The 15,633-nt window shown below is 31.7% G+C and overlaps 1 protein-coding gene across 1 annotated transcript in view; it reads right to left on the reverse strand.

Annotated features, from left to right (window-relative positions):
* Positions 1–14,178: 14,178 nt before the first annotated feature.
* Positions 14,179–15,633, reverse strand: part of LOC117170867 (elongation of very long chain fatty acids protein 1-like) — a 4,970-nt gene continuing 3,515 nt past the window's right edge. The window contains exons 3-4 of the mRNA XM_033357910.1: positions 14,378–14,575; positions 14,179–14,292 (exon numbers count right to left, since the gene is read on the reverse strand). Coding sequence (XP_033213801.1) covers positions 14,179–14,292; positions 14,378–14,575 — 312 coding nt within the window. The remainder of the gene's footprint in view (positions 14,293–14,377; positions 14,576–15,633) is intronic.

Raw genomic sequence — 15,633 nt, forward strand, 5'->3', positions numbered from 1 at the left:
ATATATCTAGTCGGGAGTGGTTCTGACTGAAAACAGATGATTTGGAGCGATTCGCGCGCCATCTGTTGGTCATTCTAAGGACTTATTGAACTACCCTCGTAGTTTTCCTAAAGGCCTATTCCTTGGCTTCCTTTTGTTTGACGTTTTCTTTTGTGTACATATTTTAATCGTCATCATCGCAAACTTCTTTGTCCTCATCTATTGCAGGTCATTTTCTCATTTTTCTTTTTTCGGTGTTGTTTTAAGTAATAATACCATTGTTGGGAAATTGATATCATCTTCTTGGTCTTCTACAATGTCATCAACTTCTTCGCTAACGTTCGTACATGTTTCCCCACAGAATATTTTGTAAAGTATGAAATATTGTAAGATTTTAACGCCAAATGTACGTATCACAGGATTAACTCGAAGTTTCTTATACATGATTCTTTTAATTTGAAGAAAAATAAAAAAATATGCATTTAGCATGAATGACAGGTATGAAAACGTTCAAAATTATGCATTTTCTATGCTGTCCTTTGAAACATATTGGCAAGCGATTTATTGATTATTGAGATTGGGAAGCGATAAATCATCGTATCGAGATGATTTTTTTTTCAAATGCTTGGAGTTAAACTGCTTTCTTTTTTATTCCAGTCAATTTTAGTCTCATATTTACCAAAAAAGAGCTACGCCTAAAAAAAGTAGTTGTGTTTGTTCGACTTTGTGCGCGCAACATTTTGATTTTCGGTGTATTTTTCTGTAATTTTGTGAGCCTTTCAGACTTAATTTCTGTTACAAATCAGTGATAATATTCTTTCGAAATGTTCTGCGTGTTCTGGCAAGTGTAGATCTTCTGTGACATCTTAAGCGTTTTTCCCAGCTTTTCGAGCATAATTTACCCGTACTGGCAGATGTAATGACACCCCTGCTCCAATCTGGTTCAGGTATGGAACTTTTTTACTGCGTCTACTTTTTCGAGACCACAAATAAAGAACTATTACAAGCAGTACTCTAACGTAACTGTACCGAAACTTGAGGTACACTACCAGAATTAAAAAACTTGTATAAGTGAGAATCTTCACCTCCTGTAATGTTGCTTTTCATGCGAGATGTTGCTACTTTCAGTGATGTAGCCAGGGGTGGAGCTTGGAAAGGGCAAGCCCCCCCCCCCCCCCCCCCCCCCCCCCACCGAAACTAAGTTTTCACTATTCAATTCCCTTTTCCCCTATCCTTTGCCTATACATAAATCCGAAGCCCCCTCCAAAAAATTCGAAGCCCCTCCCCCGGAAAAAATCCTGGCTACGCCGATGGCTACTTTTATGAAGTTGCACAAAAGAAGGGTGGAACTCTACTGGTCTGTGGCTCCTGTGGAGACTGCCTTGCTGATGTTGAAGCTTCTAGAGGAGTTTCCTTCATATCAATCAGTGAACTCAAGCCTACCATGGATGTTAAGGAGGACGAAGCATACGAACTTACCGACGCGGACGTCCTGAATTCCCCAAATAGGGATGGGTTAAACGTTACACTGCGAAGCAACCTTGGGCCCCACAACGATTCTCTTCTATTGGGTGAACCCAAGTTGAAATCGACTAGGGTCGTACCAGCTGAAATAAGTTCTTCCGATCTCGTATCTTTGAAAATCCTCACGAAATTGAACACGATTTGCGAGAGGTTAGAGGAAGACGAAGCTAATGACTCACAAATGAGCTAAAAAATCCAGGCTCACAACAATATAATGGTTTAATGCAATTCAACGGTCTCAAACCTGCCAGCCAGCTACAATTATCTGTCGGTAGATTAAAAAAATTATCCGAGCAAAGTACACTCCTACTTGAACAATTCGAATCTGTATAGTCTCAAGTTACCAACCTGCAATCGTCAAGTACGCAACACTTCAATAATTATCAAGAATACAAGGAGGAACTCATCAGTCTTAAGAACATATACGAAAAGCGTATTTAGGGTGGCCACAAGCTTAAATATTTCAATTTCCCTGATAATTCTCTGACTTTTCCCTGACATTTAGATGAATTCCCCTGGCAGAGAAGTTATTACAAAAGCGAATAAGGTTTGAATAATATGCCAAGCAAAATAGTGAAACAAGCCAGACAAATGTGCTTTACTTGGCAGTATTGATAAATCAAGGTGAGACAACTCAGCGGCGCCACTAACGAAAAACAAAATGTCATATAATGGATATTCTATGCTACTTTTTTGTTGCTATTTTTCACAATTAAAAAAGTTTGTTTTTTTGTGTTAGTTTTAAAAAAACAGGGCGGCCCCATCTTATCAACTCAGCGGCACAATCTACAAAAATCACGAAATTAAAAAAAATGACTACGTTACATTTTTTAATACTTTGGCTTTATAATGCGCTATGAGCCGCTTTCATAAAATCAACCCCTATTAAAAAAAATTCCCCCCCTGTTATAAAAAATTATTTTTTTAAATATTAAAAAATGACTAGGCTAGATTTTTTTGCTATCTATATGCTTTGAAATATGATAAGAAACACTTTTTTCAAATAAACCCTTATTTTAAAAAAACAACCCTCTGTGCTGCAAAAATGTATTCAAAAAAATGATCAAGATGGAAAATACTTATGAAATATTAACACAGTATTTTCAAAGCATAACTGAGGAGCAAAATTCTTTTTCACCCCTAATCGTCACAAAAATAACCCCCGTATTTGTGTCCGAATACAAACCTGCAGACTGCTGTCAAAAATTGTATACGTTAACTGTTAGGATTTTGGTGTTCTTTCTTTACTTTCCAATGACATATCAATCGCTTTTATAAAATTAACCCTTATATAAAAAAGCAACACCCAGTAATGAAAACACGTATTGACATAAGTTGTTACCTACATAGATAGAACTTACTTATAACATAGTAAAATGTTACTTTCAAGCATAATTATTTCTCACCCCTAATCTTTTTAAAAATAACCCTCATAATGTATAAGCTAAAATTGCAATATCTTTTACAAAATTATTTTCCAGTCTATGTGTGTATATTCAAAAAATATAATTTACCTTTTTCGATGCATCTTTTCATGCTTTCAAAAAACTTCCAGAACAACAAATTTAAACGTGAAAAATCCATTTTCATATAACGAACAATCTAAATTTTCAGAATGATTGAAATATTTTTGAGAGAAGAATCTTTCTAAAATAATTTTTTCAAATAGTGATTAAAACTATTTTTAAAGATAAATTGAAATCATTTTAAAACCCTTAAAAGCATTTGTGTGATTAAGGATGCTGGGCATCTACGTTTATATTGCGAAATACATTTTGGCTTTTATATATTTCCCCAAATCACATTCACAAAATTGCATTCCGTTCTGTACATAATTGTCACATAATGTCATAATATCAAGTCTTTGAAAATATTTTCGATTTCGCTACTATCAAAACTTCTCAAATTTTGAACTTACCTAGGTATATCAGTCACCTGTGGTTTCGACAGACCCAATGCTCTGAGGTATGAAATTCTAGCATCCCCAAAAAAATACCCTTGTCGCAGAATTAATCTGAATTTGATTGGTGGTAGAATATGTACATTTTTAGAGAACTACCTTAGTAAAACTGATATAAATTCGACCTTATCCAGGTAGATCGGTCACATGATTTCTTTATTTACTCAATGTTGTAAGGAATTAAGTTTTAGTATCCCCATAAGACTACCCTTATCGCAAAATTCATCTGAGTTTGATTAGTGGTAGACTATGTACATTTCTGGACAAATGCATTAGGGAAACCCATATATCAACAAGCATCTAATGCAGGTTCTTCACAGCTGGATTTAAACTCGAAGGGCCCGCCGAAGAAAACTACTCCTCTCGCCAGGGCGGGCAGAACAAGCCTCGGTATCAGCCACGGTATCCACAAACGACTCGTCTTTGATATTAGTAAGTAAATCGGCAGCAAGATTGAACTTTTTTACTAATAGTTGGAAACAATTTACTAGAGATTCTCAAATTCTGCAGTGGATGCCGGGGTATCAAATTCCTTTTGTGCGAACGGTAGTTCAGATTAGGATACCGATTCAAAGGCAATTCTCTGAACCTTAGTTAAGGGGTACTTTCTCAGATATAAAACAACTTTTAGAAAAGGGGGCTATTTCAGAATGCAAAGCAAGCAAGGGAAAATTTCTTTCAAGTTATTTTCTCGTACAAAAGCCCAAAATGGGGAAAAAAGATTTATTCTTAACCTAAAGATTTTAAGTGACACTATAGATCTACGTCACTTTAAAATGAAAGACGCAAAAACTGTTTTACGATTATTATGTCGAGATTGTTACATGGCAACAATAGATCTGAAGGACGCTTTCTTGTTGGTCCCTGTAGCAGAAGAATTCAACAAATTCTTACGGTTTGAATTCGACAATGTTTTATATGAATTTAATTGTTTAACATTTGGACTATGCACATCTCCGTACGTACTTACTAAACTACTGAAGTCGGTAGCTTATTTTCTTCGGTAAAATGGTCTCATATTAGTTATTTATTTGGATGATCTATTGCTTATTGGTAATACTGAGAAAGCATGCAAATTAAACGTTGTAAAAACAAAAAATCGTTCAGTGTCTTTAGGTCTCTTATTGAATTTTGAAAAATGTAGTCTGATACCCTCACAGGTATGCAAGTTCCTTGGTTTAATATTTACCAGCAAGAAATATCGCGTAGAACTCCCATTGGATAAGAGAGAAAATATTTCGAGTATTGTTAACAAATTTCTAGCAAAATCTAAATGTAAAATTCGAGATTTTGCACAATGTGTTGGAATTTTAGCGTCAGCATGTCCACCGTTTAAGTACGGTTGGCTTTACACAAAATCCATGGAGCGTGAAAAGTTTTTAGTTCTTCAGTGAACGAGAGATTATGATTTAGACATGATTATAACTTCTAATGCAAAATCTGACCTCATTTGGTGGCGCGAAAATATTAAGAACAGTAATAACGCTATTCGCAATTACAAGTATGTACTTGAAATATTTTCCGATGCATCATTAACAGGCTGGGGCACATTTTGTAGAAAAGAAAGAACTCATGGCTGGTGAAGTACGGAAGAAAAGTCCCAGCATATAAATTTCTTAGAATTAAAAGCTGCCTTCTATTCCTCAGGCTGTTTTGCACGAAATTATAGATCTTGCGAAATTTTGATGCGCATGGATAATGCAAGACCGATATCTTACATTAATCGTTTGGGGGAAATACAGTACCCAAAACTGAGATTGCTAGAAGTATCTGGGAACTCTGTGCAGAACGGGACATTTGGATTTTAGCCTCTGACATAAAGTCAAAAGAGAATGTTATAACAGATAGAGAATCTGGAGTTTTGTCACCTGATACTGAATAGGAATTAAATTCCGAAGTTTTTAATGTGATTCCCAATAAATTCAGCAAATTTGATATTAAACTGTTTGCGTCAAATATTAACGCGAAATGTAAGAGATTTATATCTTGGCATCCAGATCCAAAGTCTTACGCGGTTGACGCATTAACCGTTCCGTGGCCAAAATCTAACTTCTATGTCTTTACTCCTTTTTCTTTAATTTTACGATGTTTAAAAAAGATTGTAACGGACGAGGTAGAAGTGGTTCTAGTCATAACCTTGTGACCAGCGGAAGCATGGTATCCTTTTTTTCTGGTCTGTTAGTCTCAGATCTCTTAATTATTCATCCGAAGAGAAATGTACTCAAATCTCCGTTCAGGGAGGAATATTCGTTGCACAGAAGTTTTTCCTAGTTGGCAGGCAGATTATCGGGGAAGCGTTTAAACGAAGGGGTGTCCCAGATGAATCAATTCCCATAATGATTTCTTCACTAACAAAGTCTACCATAAAGCCGTACGAAAAACCTTTAAGATTGTGGTGGCAATATTGCCTTGAGAAAAAGATTTCCGTATTTAATGCCGACCTTCACCATTTAATAGCATTTTTAACTGAAAATTTTGAAAGTATTGGAGCTTATGGTGCAGTAAATTCATATCGAGCGGTGTTATCACTCATTATATCTCGCGATATAGGAAATAGCGTACCTGTCAGGAGGTTATTTAAACATATTTCTGTTTGGAAGCCTCAGAAGCCCAGATATGACTTTATCTTTGTTCTGGATTGTTTAAAAATATTGTATCCCAACGATAAAATTTCTTTAGAATAACTTGTGTATTTCTATAAGTTAGTTACAATAAAAGAGCGCATTAAGACTTCAAAAGTAAATAAAGCGCAACCTTGTTTAGTACTTCCGTTTTTGCATAAGCAACCGGAAGTGTGCGTTGCTTCCGTGCTTCAGTCATATATATAGTTAACAAATAGGTTAAGAGATCCAAAAAGGGCAGAAATTCATTTTCTATATCTTTTTGTAAACCACACAGGGCGGTTAAAACCCAAACCTTAGCAAGGGAGATGAAAAAAGTGTTAATTAAAAGCGGTGTGGATACATCAATATTGACGGCATACAGTACTAGACATGCTTTGACTTCCGCTGTTAGTCGAGCTGGCCCTAATATCGATGTTTTTCGTCAGACAGCTGGGTGGTTTCAACGATCAAACGTTTTTGCGCGATTTTACAATAGGCCTTTAGATAACAAAGATGAGTTGGCTAAAGCAGTAATAACTTCATAAGATGCTATTATAATCAGTTTTCAGCTCGAAGATGTATTTAAGTTATACTGAGTTCTTCGTGTCAAATTGTTTATATTATGCTCGTTAAGCTAATAAAGTTGTTTTTGGCAAATCATAATAAGATTTAAACATCTACATTATGATCTAGAGGACGAGACGACAAACAATAATTAACCAATCAAACGAATTTACCTGTTGTGAAGTTCGATCGGGATTATTTGAGTCGTCTCGTCCAAATAAATCTTACCCTCCCTAGCCCTTAATGTATACTTTCGATAAGAAGTTAAGAACCCCAGTGATTGCGATTTCAAACCTTTGAAATAATGCAATTTTTCAAGAGAAGTGTATAAGAGGCGCCAGTAAGCGCCCGCGTTAATTTAATTTGGCTTTTCTTTCACTTATTGTGAACAAACTGTGTAGGATTAGCACTACTATGTTATGATCTATTCGGACTAGACGACTCAAATAATCCCGATCGAACTTCACACCAGGGAAGTTCGTTTGAACGGTTAATTCTGTGTTCAATGTCAGCGCCTCCCTATGGGAATTGTCTGAACTCTGCATTAGAAAAATTTCGGAATGAAACTTTACATTTTGAAAGCTTGTATTAAACAATTGCGCTAACGTCACAGTAGCTGCAATCCACTCTTGATTTACATAGGGACCCGGTAGTAAGGGACGCGCCACCTGGGCAGCCGACTGCGGATTGGTCGAGTGAGAAGAGAGAGACAGTTCCGTTCCATATCAAGATACTATACCAAAATTTACTACAGCTTTGCGCATCGATATGCGAATAGTGCAATTATGTTTAATAAGTTTATTCAAGGATCATGTCTTATGTTTAAAACATTTAAAATACCTATTTATTTGTACAATCTTCAAAGTTAAAAATTCAGATTTAAAGATTAATCTTTTTTGTTTGAAAATTTGGCCATTCAGTTTAAAATTTATGTTTGTAGGTTGGAAATTTCACTATTTGGCTAACAGTTAAACTATTCGGTTGCAAATGCAAATCTTTCATTAAAAAGTCAAATTTTTAACAAACCCGTTTACACTGAAAATGAAAACGGTTAATTTTCAGTTAAAAAAAATTTACGAATTTGCAACCAAATAGTTACTTTTTTATCCAAAAACATAACATTTTAACGAAATAGTTAAATTTTTAAATAAGTATGTACATTTTCAACCAAAAACTAAAAAATATGATTATTTTAAAACAACAACGGCTGAATTGAACTAAAAAGTGCATTTCAACTAATTCTTGGAATTTTTACCCAGAGATAAGTTTTAAACTAAAATGATGAATATTCAATACAAAAAAGATCCATTTTTACTCAATTAGTTTCACATTTAACCAAGTAGTTGAATGCAAACAAAAAAGAAAAATTTTAAACAAAACAGTTGAGTCCTCAACAAAGGAGCTTTAACAAAAGATAATTCACAACTACCAAATTACACTTGTAAATGTATATATGGATATATTACCTAGCGCAAAGCTCTAGGACGAACAAGGAAAAATTGTTGATACAAAATTGTTGAGTTTTTATCCCAAAAAGGCAAGTTTTTAAAAAAATAGTTAAATTTTTAAGATATACATGTTTATTGTGTTCATGTTCACTACGAAAATCAAGTTTCTACAAAAAGAGATGAGTTTTTAACCAAGAAACAATTTTAGTCAAGACAGAAAAAAAATTCAACTAAATTGTCGAACATTTTCAACAAAAATCTGATTGTTTAAAAATTTATCTTTTGAACATAGAATTTTTTTTATAACGAAAAAATAGTTCTCTTAAAATTTAATCTAAAAACAACATAATTCCCTTCCTGATCGGTTCAACGATCTGAAGTGCAGAACCTGTCTAATGTTAAATGAATTTGATGTCTTTTAAAATAATTTTTATAACACTGTTTTTTTTTGGTGAAAATTAATTTTTTTAACAGAAAATTCAACCATGACATTTTTGATAGAAAGCTAAATTTTTTAAATAAAGTGTGATCTTTTTGAATTAAAAAACTAACTAATTGTTTAAAAATGTATGGATTTGGTTAGAAATTCGTATTTTTTAGTAGAAAATTAATCTTCTTGTTTGAAAATTTATCTTGCTGATTGAGGATTCAACAATTTTTTGGAGAATTCTTATTTTTTCAAAATTAATTTATTAAAGTAAAAATTTAACTTTTCATTTTTGGTTAAAAATTTATTGATATTTTTAATTACAATCTGTTTTGGTAGAGAACTCAGATTTTTTAAAACTTACACTTCTTTGAATTGAAAATTATTTTTTTAACTAAAAACGGAACCATCCCATTTTTTCATTGAACATTAAGTTCATAATTGAAGCTTCATCTTTTTCGGTTTAAAACTAACCTTTTTGATTGGAAATTCAAATATTTTCTTCAAAGTTCTATATATATTCAATTAATTTCTATAATAGTAAAATCTACTTATATTACTTTTAGTTACAAAATTATATTTTTAAGTTAAAAATCATATATTTGTTTTTAACTTTCTAGATTTTGTAGAAAATTCGTAATTTTTGGTAGAAAAGTAATATTCTTGGTTGAAATTAATATTTTCAATTAAGGATTCAGTTATTCAAAAATAATTCCTTTTCTAATTGTTAAAAACCAATTTCTTTAAAAGAAATTTTTACTTAATAATTCAATTTTTTTTATTTTTCTGTTTTGGTAAAAAATTAAACCTCTTGTTTTAAAATCGATCTCTTTTCGTTAAGAATTGAACTATTTGGAAGAAAATTCATCTATTTTCATACAGTATAAGTAAATTCAGAATTTTGTTGGAAATTCTTCATTATTGATAGAAAAATAAACTTCCTGATCGAAATTTCATATTTCATATTGTTTACTTCACATAATATCATAGCTACAGTTTTTCCTTTTTACATTTTTTCCTACTGCGTGAGTTACACAGCGGGTTGTTAATTTATTTACAGTAGGAATTTCTATAACTATTTCCTTTTTTTATTTAATAACTTCTTCTACTAATCTTGTGGGTTCATGCTGCATACTTTAAATTGTTCAAATTTTCATTTTTTACTCGTTTTTCGAGTGTATGGGCTCATAATACTGTTTTTCTTTTTAATTCAATTTTTTTATTTTATAAATATTACTATTGTCTATTTCTTTAGCTTGAAAACTATTAATTATTTTGATTTTCCCAATCCGATTGAATACACGATTCAGGTATATTATTTATTGGCGTTTGAATACCTCACGCCTTCTACTGCTGGCTCCAACTTCCGTTCCATTTTCCCCCACCACATGGCCACATGGCGCGTCCCTTACTACAGGGTCCCTAGATTTACACATATTGAAAGTTCATTTACACGTATTGAATGTTGTTTCTGATGAGGATTTGTCAATTTTGTGTTGAAAATTCAACTATTCGGTAAAAATGTATTTGTTTAGTGGAAAACTTAATTCGTTTCTTGAAAATTTGTTTCTGTTCTTCTTGAAAATTTATATATTTAATATAAAATATAACTATTATATTTTTGTTTATAAATTACTCGTTTGCTGTTGCAAATTCATGTATTTCCATAAAGAAATTTAGAAATACTTTAAGAATTATCATTTGATTTAAAAATTCACATATTTAACTGCTATTGGAATTACTCCACGTTTTGTGGAAATTGGATATTCTTTTAGAGAAATTGGATCTTCGTGGTTGAAAAAGCATATATTTGGTTGAAAACTGATGTTTCTAACTAAAAACTGAATTATTATATCTACTGATTGACAATTGATCTTTTTCACTTGAAAATGTATGTATTTTGTTGTAAATGAATGTTTTTAGTAATTAATTTATCTTCCGGGTTTAAAATTCAATTGATTGGCTTTATGAATAATGTAATTAATTTTCTATAAAAAACGGATCTTCTCGGTTACGACATTGTTTTTCGTTGAATACACTCATCTTTTTATTTAAAAATACAACTATTTGGTTGAATGATAAACTATTGTTAAAATAATTTTAGTTTAATGAAGATTCGTCTTTTTGGCGTGAAAATAGATGGGTAAAATTAGTTGGAACTAAAAATATTTAGTACCAAGTAAACTTTACTGTTGAAAACTCATACTTTTGGTGGATAATTTAACTATTTTGGTAGGAAATTCTACTTAGTTAAAAGTGAAACTATTCATTGGACATTTTAACTCGCACTTGGTAGAAAATTAACTTATTCTTAAAATGATATAATCTTCTTGTTAAAAATTTAACCCTTTTGAAGAGAATTCACATTTTGACTTCATAGTTTCAACAATTTGGTTGAAAAAGTATATATCTTGTTGCACATTCGTATGTTTAAAATTAAAATTAAGTTTATTTACAAAAAATGTAACTATTCCATTTTCGGTTGAAAATTTATATTTTTGTACAGAAACTTACACTTTTAGTTTAATAAGCTTTTTTGTAATAAACAAACCGTCTTGCTTCACATAGCATCTTTTTGGTTGAATTTTCAACAATTTGGTTGAATGTGGGACTGTTTTGTTAAAAATTCATGTTTTGAGCTTTATCCCCTCAGTTGATATTAATTAATCACTGTGGTCAAAAGTTTAACTATCTTGTTTGAAACAAAAAAGTGTATCAATGTTGAACCACAGCACATTTATTGTGAAGCAAGCAGTTGTATTTGAAACCAAGATTCAAGAAATAAACGAGAGAAAAATGATGAATTGCGAGTTTTCGGTTGAAAATCATGGAAAAGGAATTATTGCTGAAGAAAAAGCTGTGAATTATATACCCTTAAATTGTAATATTGAAAATGAAATAACTTGCAATTCCATATTTTTCCGATTCAAGAATACGCAGCCTCTTACTTCAATATTTTTTCTCGCAGAAGCTGAGAAGAGAGGATAAGTTATGAAAACTCTCATCAGAAATTGAACGGATTAACCGATTTTCTTTTTTTTAAATTCATTTTCTCGTTGTTATCCAATGCATCTGATGTAGAATATTGAAATCAAATACCTTAATATTTTATTAATTTTTAATTTCTCTCAACCGGCTCTTATCTCTAACAATAGTAAGGTTGGATGAGGCATGACAGGTACTCAATGAAATCCCGAGTTGGATCCTGAGTTTTTACTATGTTTAAAGTATCGTCGAGAAATTGACACTCTGGTTTCATTCGGAAACGAACGGCCTCGATTTCCTTTTACCATAGGTACACTCATGGTGGCCGTTTGCAACTTCTAAGGCTCGTAAAATGCATCAATTTTCAATGAATTACAATAAAAGAAGAACCAGACTATTTTTCGAAAAATCTCTCATTGAGGGATTGTATTTACCCACCAAGAATATGTGGTGAACATATGAGATCAAAACATTCATAATTGTGGAAAAAAGCTCTCATTTGTAAATACATGAGTTTATTATGTGAGCCTGAGGAAGCACCTGAAGTTGTAGGTCCACTCATCATGCAGTTGACTGCATATCCAGTCCTGGGATATGAGAGTAAAAACCAGCGGATGCTGCGTAAGAACAACAGCGGTAAAAAAAGACCTCCAAACTACAGAATGCTCCTAATTTTGTACCTACAGCATCACCAAAAAAGATTTCAATCATCCTATTAAATTAATTTATGACACTCTCATCTCATTAGGCACTTCACTTACTCCCTGACTGATGTAATAAAACTTATAAATGTTTCGTAAACTTTTTTTTAAAATTATATTCCCTACGAATTTTAAACGAAATCGTCTTGTTAGCAAAAACTTACTAGAGAGACAACGTATCGCGGTGGTAAGCCCCGCAGCCTACAGAAAAACTCTAGCGCTGTCATTAATTAAATCATTAATGCTCTTAAGCTATTCAGCATTTTGATCTAAATTTAAATAAAAGCTTTATCATATCTTTCTCCAAATTTTATTTCAAGAAGTATTTTTTACCTGCTCCAACTTTTCTACATAAACGAAATTCTGAAAGATAAAAAACATAATTAACGCTCGTTGTCAGGTAAAAGTTATTAAGATTTTACTGAACAAAGATTTTCGCATTCTGCCTACTTTATTAATCGAACGACATCCGAAAGTGAAATTCTAATATAGCCACACATTTTTTTTGTATGGAAAAAATGAAGCATGAAAAAGAACATGCAGATAGAGCATTTATAAATTAAAATTTAACATTTTTTTGAAAGCCTCAAGGCAGCCTTGTTGCTACAGGTGCCCTTATTGCATCAAGCCCTCAGTTATATTATTGTAGTATGATAGCTTCATTTTAATTTATACAAACTGAAAGGGGTTCAAAAGACGTGATATAATATATTTTAAATTATTTTTCAAATTTTCAACACTATATTACTTTTCCAAAAGTCATATCCTTTAAACTTTGAGTTCTTATATCGCGCGGGCATAATCTCGTCGCGTGCTGCGTGCGTGGCTCTCTTCTTAATTTTGCAAAATCGTGCAATAATTGTTCAAAAATTATTACTCTTCTCTTAAATTTAATTTTTAAAATTAAAGAATATTTATTTGTCAAAAAACACTTACGTAATCGAAAATGGTTAAAAGATTTAAAATCTTTTTCAAACTATAATTATTTTTATTTCAAAATACCAATTTCTGAAGTAAAACACCTACATAACGTAAAACTGTTCAAAATGATTTTAATTTTTAGAAATCTATTAATTTTTAAAGAAAATGAAAAAGCATATCACACAATACTAGATTCATCAAGGTTCTTAAATTGTAAATATTCTTTAAACTGTAATTTTTTCAATACCAATCATCTCATAGAAAAAAGACATTAATTTAACAGAAAATTGCTGAAAATTGTAAATATTCGTTGAAATCTTATTTTATACGTTCAAAATAACCGATTCAATTTGAAAAATGTAAATGTAACTTGAAACTGTTAACAATTGCAAATCTTGTTCAAATTATAATTAGTTTTGGTTTAAATGATGTAAAATACCAATTATTGATCTGAAACGCTAATGAAACCTACAATTTTTTTAAAATGATGTACCCTTAAAATCTAATGATTTTAGTTTAAAATCTTAATTTCTGGTAAAATACGCTAAAAAAATCGCAATTAGAAATTTCCGAGGAAGAAACAAGCACAACATAAGATGTGTAGAGATTGTAAGTTTTCATTGAAACTCACTGTTTTTATACTTAGATTCTTTTAAAAAATATTTATTTTAATCAAAAATCACTTACCAAACAAATTTTTAATAGTTATATTATATAATATAGTTTAAATTCACGCTTAGATGCTATGCGCTCAGATTTTGAAAAGCCTAATTATGCAATTATTTATATTGAAAAAAGGCATCTTTTAGTCTCCGAAGGTTTTATTCAGAAGTGCTGTTTCACTAATAATCAGGACAAAATAAAAAATAATTGCTAGATCGTTGCTTATTTTAATTTTATTTCTGAGTCTAAAAATGTCATAAATTAAAATTTTATGTTATACATCTAATTTACAGTTTTTCTCATTATTGTTGACACTATTCTTGCCCAATTACATTGCATCTCTTAGATGTTATTCGGTCTTTTTAGGATCCAAGTAAAATCCTTTCTTATAAAAGTTATAAAATCAGAACAACTTTAACAGTATATTCGGTATCATAAAAATAGCTGGCAATTTTGTAACGTGACAGGATGGCTTTAGACTGACAAAAGCATGTAACAACAAAAAGACAAATTGCACCTAAAAAAAAGAAAATTTAATTAATAAGAACTCAAAATTTGAGTTGAATAAAATTTGCGGATTTTGCTTTGTATTCCGAACTTACATGAACTGCACTATTCAGCGCAGGATAAAAAACTGCCATTCCTCCAGAAATATATCCACCGAGTATCACACCAAATAATATTGTACTTATATGATGCAAAAATGAGATTTGGTTCTTTTTCTTACGTAGGACAAACAGTCCTGTTTCAATGAGGTCAACCATTTTCAATAATATTACGTAATAAAAGGTCCTTGCTACCTGAAAATTAAGTTTCAGTTGATTATTTTAATAACTGCTCTAAATATGAAATTTAATTTTTACATTGTCATTCATGAGAGTATAATGTAATCGTCCAAATTTTCGATATCTGGTTTTAACGGATCTTTACGTTTCGGCACTTACAGAATCCGAAAATCATAAGATTTTATCCTTGTCTGTCTCTATGTCTGTATGTATGGTTACTTGAATGTTGTAGCCACGCTAAGTTATGAAGGATTTGCTCAATCAAGTCAGCCTTTGATACACTTCTTAAAGTTCCCAAAATGAAGGCTAAGTTCGTTAAGCAGATATTTCCAACGAAAATTACAAAATTAAGAGCATTTTTAAATTCGGTAAAACCTTAAAAAGTTATATCCTATTCAACATTTTGAAATTTTTCAAAAAAAGGAAAACATATTTTTTTAATAGGTGCAAATCAATGCAAATTTCTACCAGATGTAAAATAGATGTTTTTCGAAACTATTATCATAAAATTTTTCAATCAGACAAAAGTTCTAAAAGTTGGATCATTTTCAAAAATATGCAATTTTGGTTTTCTCAGAGATCCATAAGTTTGAAACGTCATTTTTAGTAGATTTCTAACAAGATTTACAAATTGTCTTGATGAAGTTTATCAAGTGGACATGAATGATCGAGCGCGTGTTTGGTAATGAGAATGTAATCGTCAAAGCCGTGGATGCTTAGAGAACTTTCTTTAAAAACAAATCGAAAACAGTTCAGTTACAATTTATGGTTGCAATTCCTCAGAAGTTTAAATCACAGTTTTCGATTTAATTTATAGTATTTACGATATTTGAAAAAATGTAGTTAAAGTGTACGCATTAAACGTACGAAAACTAGCGCGAAGCGCGAGAGCGTATCCGCGCGCCCAAGGCGTGCTCAAACTTGACGCGAAGCGCCGTGCGCGCGGGGCGCAACGAGAATATGCCTGCGCAGCACAGAAAATCGCAGATCCTCCAATGTACACCGAAATCGGTGTTCAATAGAGTTGCAACAAATTTGAACCACACAGGTTCATTCGGAGAATCTAGGGGAAA

This window comes from Belonocnema kinseyi, chromosome 4 (assembly GCF_010883055.1).
Source record: "Belonocnema kinseyi isolate 2016_QV_RU_SX_M_011 chromosome 4, B_treatae_v1, whole genome shotgun sequence".
In the NCBI taxonomy this organism is placed as follows: Eukaryota; Metazoa; Arthropoda; class Insecta; order Hymenoptera; family Cynipidae; genus Belonocnema; species Belonocnema kinseyi.